The sequence below is a fragment of the Lycium ferocissimum genome, unplaced genomic scaffold (assembly GCF_029784015.1).
Source record: "Lycium ferocissimum isolate CSIRO_LF1 unplaced genomic scaffold, AGI_CSIRO_Lferr_CH_V1 ctg9955, whole genome shotgun sequence".
NCBI lineage: Eukaryota > Viridiplantae > Streptophyta > Magnoliopsida > Solanales > Solanaceae > Lycium > Lycium ferocissimum.
In genome coordinates this window covers 21509-29115 of record NW_026727959.1, presented here as the reverse complement: position 1 = coordinate 29115, position 7607 = coordinate 21509, and the positions used below count along the sequence as shown (strand labels likewise).

The 7607-nt window shown below is 36.6% G+C and overlaps 1 protein-coding gene across 1 annotated transcript; it reads right to left on the bottom strand.

The window, feature by feature from the left end:
- Positions 1–5101: 5101 nt before the first annotated feature.
- LOC132046234 (uncharacterized) lies at positions 5102–6047 on the bottom strand. Its single transcript, XM_059436800.1, has 3 exons — positions 5619–6047; positions 5237–5441; positions 5102–5136 (listed from the first exon to the last, which is right to left on the bottom strand). Exons 1-3 carry the CDS (start codon positions 6045–6047, stop codon positions 5102–5104), a joined length of 669 nt encoding a protein of 222 aa, XP_059292783.1.
- Positions 6048–7607: the final 1560 nt, after the last annotated feature.

Here is a 7607-nt window from a genome sequence, read left to right as displayed (position 1 = left end):
AAATTTTCACAACCGAATACGCAATCCACTCTCCTACAACATGCAACCTTACCCGACGAGCGCGTCAAATACTAATTGTTCCCTTCTTAATGGTGGAGATTAATCTATCCAAATCCTTCTTCTTAAACCTCCGTCCCATTAAAACGAAAGTTCTCATGCCCCAATACCCTAAGAATATCACTTGCTACGCGTTTCACACAAAGTCGTCCTTCATGTCCTTATTCCTAATTTCTCTTCTTTAATACTCGCGGTCACTACACTTTTGCCCCAAATCCTATGATCCTGACCGAACTTACATTCGTTCCATGCACGCCATCATAATACCCTGGCAAAGTTGAAACTTATTCCCAAAGACCAATCATATCTCTAATAAATCATACTTGTTAAGTCATAAATGCGCTTCTGTGACTTTCGAGTAACTAATCGAAAAAACTAGGATCACTAGCCTCTCCCCATTATCGCTCCTATCTTCCCAAGAATATGGCAAAATAAGCCGGTCTAAATCACAACACACACAACTAAAACTTCAAGTCATAACTGGAAACTGAACTGGGTCACGCGTCCGTATCAAGACGGCACATCTCGTACCCTACCACAACACGTCACATATAAACCGTTTGCATAAAGGTTTAGAAAATCAAGTTCCACCATTCGTGGGAGAATAAGTCAAGGAAATTCAGATACAAATTTGAATCAACTAGATACCAATTGGAATGAAGTATCATGAAAGAATGAAAGAATTGGAAGTTTCCTAAATGTCTTGTAGCTCCGCGTATAAGTACAGCTCATCGTACGATATGTCAGAAGACTGCTATACATGCTCTTGTACTTGTAAGACCGGTAACCTAGGGCTCTGATACCAAATTCTCCCAACCTAATTCGTGAATCGTGATGACACCTACACTGTTCCCCCAAGTAGGCGAACCATTCCCAAATTATTTTAATCATTTATAAGAATTATGTGGAAATAGACAATAATTTAGCTAACAGATCCGAGTCATATACATAACAAATGCAGAAGTAATAGCAACCCCAAAATCTGGTCTGGACTAGTACAAGAGTCACTATTTCGAGATACAAGTCAGATATAAAGTAAAAATCTTATATATAACAACACTGTCTCAAGAATACAAAATAGGCAGTTATATACAAATAAAGAGTCTCCGGTTACGGATCTTGTCCAAGAGCTCACCTTGGAATCTCTGTCATGTAGACTCAGATCACCCTCGACGACAGAAACTGGAACTAGTAACAAACTCTGCACTCAAAAGAAGAGTACAGCAAGAGTAGCATCAATACAAACAACACATAATAAGTAAGCATCATAAGCCGACTATTATTAGTTCACGCGTACAAGCATAAAATCAACAAGAAATAGGCACATAATACTCAATCCAAGGTCACAAAATATCCCATAACTGAATCACAACCTAAGAGGAAGCTTCTAAACCACAAGTCTGTCTTTTCACAATAATCTCAATTGATAATCACAACCAAAGTTTTGACCTAGAGTCACTATCCAGCAATCTAACCCAGTCTATAATCCGATCCATGCTACCATAATAATACGAATCGACCATACCAAATCAGAAATAAAGAGCTATATAATTATGAAAAATAAAACATAATGATGTGAAATGCAATGCACTGGACAAATACAACAAACCTGTGCACACATGCTAATGGTATTGTTTGCCCAATAGTCATAACCTATGAGGGACCCGCAAAGTCCATGTACCTCTCGCTCTAGAACAGAAGTCGGATCAATAGTTCACAAATAGGCGACATCTTTACCCCCCCCCGATGTGCCTCTGTATACATATATCAGGATAGGACACATCCTCACCGCCTTTCAGATGTGCCTTTATACATATGATGTATACAAAATGAGTATTCAAAATATGGTTCAAGTCTAGAACCTCAAGATGAAACATCTAGTCAAAGCAAGCATGATCAATCAATGAAATCAAATACCAATGAAAGTGCAAGCCACAATTCCATAATCATATCAGGGCTTAGAATAATCAGCTCAACCCTAGAATGAATCATACAAATCCTCTCGATCAACATAAGAGTCTATGACACCCTTTACTTCCACATATAACAAGTACCCCTCACAACTAAGTCTTGCATCACTAAAGTGTTCCATTTTCTTTCATATTTTCCATAAGTCTTTCATCAATCATTTCTGAATCATTTCCATCATGTATGAATGCAGGAATGACAAATCAGTCCAATGAATGTAAATGAATATGCTCGAAGATCACAAACACCATAAGTTGTATCAAATCTTGCATAATATCATTACCATTAGAAAATCATAATAAAGATCTCATTCATGCCTTATCACAAGTACACATCCAGCATAAGTCTAATCTCTTTAATTTCTATATCACAATATGAATATCAACGTATTTCCAATTCAACAATCTATATAGAACATGATCAGCCCATAATATAAAGGTCAATGAATACAAGGCACCATGCCATAAGTCATAACAAGACTTAGATAAATCACTCAACAAAAACAAGGATATGCAACCCTCTCAACCAACGAGAAGATTATATATTAACTCCTTTCTTCTCATATCACAGCAAATACACCTCAGGTTTTAGTACATAAAATAATGGCGACAAGCCCACAAAATCATTAATCATACCAACCTAGATAATAATCCAACCAAACACCATGTCTGAAGACCTAATCATGCTTTCTCCTATCAATTGTATACAATATATACGTTTCGCTAATCAAAGTCTAACTAAATTAAGTCGTAACCTACCTTGAATATAGAACGGAGCCACAAACTACTCCATACTAGCCTTTTATTTCCAAAGTGCCTCAGAACGATGGTAGTCTAGTAACTAACGATAGAACATAGTGCTAAGTAAGCCACAAACCATCTAATCAAACAAAACAACAATTGGGAAAAAAACCCAATTACTTCTACCATTTTCAATTGGGTGAACCATCACTTAATGTTGAATTTGTCATAATCTCAATTCCAACAGTCATACTATTCCATTTTATGGGTTTTCTAATCAATTTAACCCCTTTCAAATAGATTTTAGGCCAAAGTTCTCATTTTTGTTAGACCTTATGTCTCAATATGCAATTTCCACCATAGGTAATCAAATTCCCTTCCTAGAAAGTGATAACCTATACGCCTAGATGATTAATCCACAAAAAAATCAACAACCCATCAATTATTTAAGGGTTTACTAATTCTTTTCCTTCACCATTAGAGAACATTAAACTATTCATGAAACTTAAAAAAGATTACGGAACGAACAATAAAAGGGTTAAGACATACCTTCAAAGAGGAGTTTCACCCTAGCCTTAGAAAATCGCCTCTCACTTTCTTGGGAACTGTTTTTGATGTTATGTAGGGAATGGCTTCAATATTTGCAATGTAAAATTCAGTTTTTGTCTCCGTCGACCACTGCATCGGTCAAAGTTTCATTGTAGCGGTGATCCGTAATTACGATACAGATCTAATGGTTCAATCGAAATACAAAAAAAGGTCATTTGATCAATATTGTTCCCTTTATCGCCAATGAATTACGATGAAAACATCGAATACGAGCGCGACACAACCCAAATCCATATGAAACTCTTCGAAATCTCACCAAAACTTGTGGACAAGTCCAAAATCATCATATGAACTTGTTGGAACTTTTGAAACATTGACACGGGATCATCTTAACCCGATGTTGACCGTGGTCAACTCTACCTCTTTACTTAACTAGTTCCTCCACCAGTGACTCAAATCACACTCAAACGTTTCGGGAACCAAACCAATGACTTCACTAAATCATAAATCACGTTCTAGACCTAATGGAAATGTTGAAATTCGATCACGGCCACTTTTACCCAAAAGGCAATTATCGGTCAAAGGTTTTTTAATTTAAGACTCTAGATTCCACAAATCCTATCGGAACTTGCCCGATGAGCTCGGGAATACTGTCGCCCATCTCCGTGGGTCAAAATCATACTTACGAGACTCAAAAAAGGTCAACAAGGGTAAATGGGTCAAAAATACTATAACGACCAAACATGTCGTTACATATATGGATAATAGTGATTTAAATTTCCAATTGGTACTACACGCTAATGTCTCATTCAAGCCCAATTGTCTTCCCTTTTCCTTTAAACAATCAACCTTCTTTTCTTCATTGTTTTCATTTTAAACCGGAGTTGTCAGCATTTCTTTATTTTTCATTTTATGTTTCAACATCACTTATTCAATTTTTTTTTTTTTGTAGATTTTCAATTCTCATAGCATCATCTCAAGAGGTCGACAATTACAATTAATCGTCCCTTAACCTATTTTTTTTCTTTTCATAAATCATAATTTTGTTTTTCAAATAAACTCTTATAGTGCTGAAAGAGGTATAAGGTGTACAAATAATATGTTACAAGAACAAACAGACTATGGGTTTAAAGTTTGGCTATCAAATGATAATAAGAGGTAATTCGTTTAGGCTCGACGACAGGGCTAACTAGGGATAAAAGTTATCAGGGTAGGTTAATTTAGGTCATGGTTTAATAAGAAAAGCCTACATTCAATTACCAACTCAAGATCTATCTAGAATTTCGCCTGAAATCACATTGTAGGCAAGTTCTAGATTTTGTTTTGTTGGTAAATAAACAATTTTATTGATCAAAGTAAGAATTACAAAACAAAACAGATACAGACCACCTATTTTCTCAAAATAAAAGACAAGCTCAACTAGCTAAGAAACTAACTAGAAACTATGTTCTACTCTATGCTATTCTATCAAAAATGAATTACATCAGTTCAAAAATAAGAAAAACCAAAAACTGCAGTAACTACAACAGCTTGTGATCATGGAATGCAATTTAGGAGAGCCAAAGAGTCATGCCAGTTTTGATGAGCTCTACCTTGTATGTGCACATGAATGGAAATTTCCCTGCATACTCTCTCACAGTTGTAGGTAGTTTGCTGGAACCTGATGCCATTTATCTCCCTCCAAATGCAAGACACCACCATGGCAAACACATTGCAAATGATGCCTCCGTTACCAGCCTTCCTCTTAGCCCATTTAAAAATTCAGTCCAGTTCCTTTGCCCAGCTCATTACAGTTCAATATAACCCCAACCATTAAAGAAACCTGCACCAAAGTGTTCTAGTGATAGGACAATTGAAGAACAGATGATCAAAACTTTCTATAGGGGCATAGCAAAACACACATGGCAAAGGAACATGTATACCAAACTTTAACAATCTCTCCACAGTCACTAGCCTCCTCTGAATTGCAAGCCACAGGTTAAACCTATGTCTAGGATGGATATGTTTCTGCATAACTAAGCTCTTCCAAGGGACTTTCACATAGACAGGAAAAAGAGCAACATACATATGCTTTGTAAGAAACTTCTGTCTCGTGACCACAGCAGCCAACCTAGTTGATAAATCACCCTGCAAATTAAATGACTACAAGACATACTTCCTGGCCTCTATGATCTTTCTAATGACCCAAGTAGCAGACGTTGGGACTGGAAAAGAGTCCACAACATCATTTTTTATGTAATAGCAATGCACCCACCTAATCCAAAGGCATTCTTTCTTCTTGGAGATAGCCCATAGCTATTTAACATTATCACTCTCGTTCCATAGACATATATTCATCACATTTTGACCCCCAGCAGCTTTAGAAAGACAAGTTTTGGCCCAAGAAACCAAAGATTTCTTTAAGATAGCAGCATGTCCTGACCATAAGGAGGATCTACAAGTTGCTTCCACAAGTTTCAGAAACCTCTTAGGCAGTAGGAAAATTTGAGCACAATAACTTTGTATTCCAAACAAGACAGACTTAATCAATTCCAATCTACTTGTATAAGATGACAACTTTGCTGACCAGCACCTCCCTCTTTCTGTGATTCTTTCAACAAATGGCATACATTGAGCTATGGTCAGTTTCTTTGAAGATAAAGGCTTCCCCAAGTACTTGAAAGGGAGAGTCCCTTCTAAGAAACCAAGATCAGCCAGTATTACTTGCTTAAGTTCAGGTTTTACCCCTGACATATAGATAGCGCTTTTATCAATATGGGCCTATAATCTAGAGACAGCAAAAAACCTCTTCAAAGCATCTTGAATCAACTGGATGGAAGGAATATCAGCCTTATAGAACATTAATAGATCATCAGCAAAACAAATGTGCACAACATCTAGTTTCTTACATCTAGGATGAATTTAAATGCTCTATTAGTGATCACCAGACTCAGCTCCCTCTGTAGGTACTTGTAATATTCCGTAAATTCGGGTTAGGTGTAAATGTATGAAACAAGTATAAATATGATATTTTAGCTATATGAAACCATTCGGAATTAATTCGGTTGATAAAAAGTCGTTTAGAAGTCAAACCAAAAAATGAAGTTCTTAAGGCCTTCTAAATTCGTCTAAATCTGAGACAGTTTGTACTTATGGCCAGTTTTGGGGTATTTTAATTAGGCATTTGAGAAAACGCAAAACATGAAAGTTGTTGGTATTTGAAATAACTTTTCAAACATATATTATGGAGCTCAAATGGAACTACGCTAGAAGTTATGCCCATTTTACCGGACGCTACGCAGTCTGTACGAAGTGCCCTTCAGGTGCGTGATCGCGCACTAGAAACAGTGGTAATGCCTTCACTGTGCAATTATCTGCATGAAGTAGGCCTCCATCTGGGCGGCCGTGCACTGAACATGACATTTGAAAAGCCTAACATCATTATATTCATTCCCACTGCGTTTTAAATCAATTTTTCTGACGAAAAGAACCCTAAAGAAGTCTCTCAAGCCATAAGGACAAAGCTATTCTCGCCCAACCTTCAAGATACATTAAGGTAAGCGATGCATTCCAAGTCAATTCCAACATACGTTCATGATTATTAAGTAGAAATTTAACTTTCTTAACCTAGAGTTTTCAAGAAACCCCAATTAAAGCGATTCACACTAAGGCTTTAGGAGTTACTCTTCAAGTCCAGACTTTTAGTACAAGATTGGAGCTTTACCAGGTATGTAGAGTTTCTATCTACGTCTAGGAACATATTTGTTCTTTTTCACACCACGTTCTTCCATGAAAGTATGAGATAATATCAAACTAGGGTTTTAACTCATGATAACCCTAAGTAAATGTACCATGATATACCATGTTTGTGTGATTACTTCGTTATTGTATTCTTAATAGTCTCTTTTGGTTATTGAGAATCTGTCTGTAATCGATGAAAACTCATACTTTGTATTCCATGGGTTCTTACATGCAAGTTATGAAGTATTATGTTTAATTTCATGAAAATCCTACATATCACCTTCATGTTATAATACAAGCAAGAATCATATTTACAAGCAAGTTATATAATTCATGGGCTACCAAGCCAATTATATCCATGTTCATGTAATTTGAGAGTTGTATAGATTATTGAAAAGGTTTTACACCTGAAACTATGTATGCCAATGTAGGATAAGGATCGCTCTGCCCAGTAGGACGATTCCTTCATATACTCCCCATTGAGGGATTTGGATCAATTCATATTCAGGTTCATGTTCATGTCTTGTCCCTCGCAAAGGTATAGGATGACTTAGCTGGTGGTGCAGAGATCAG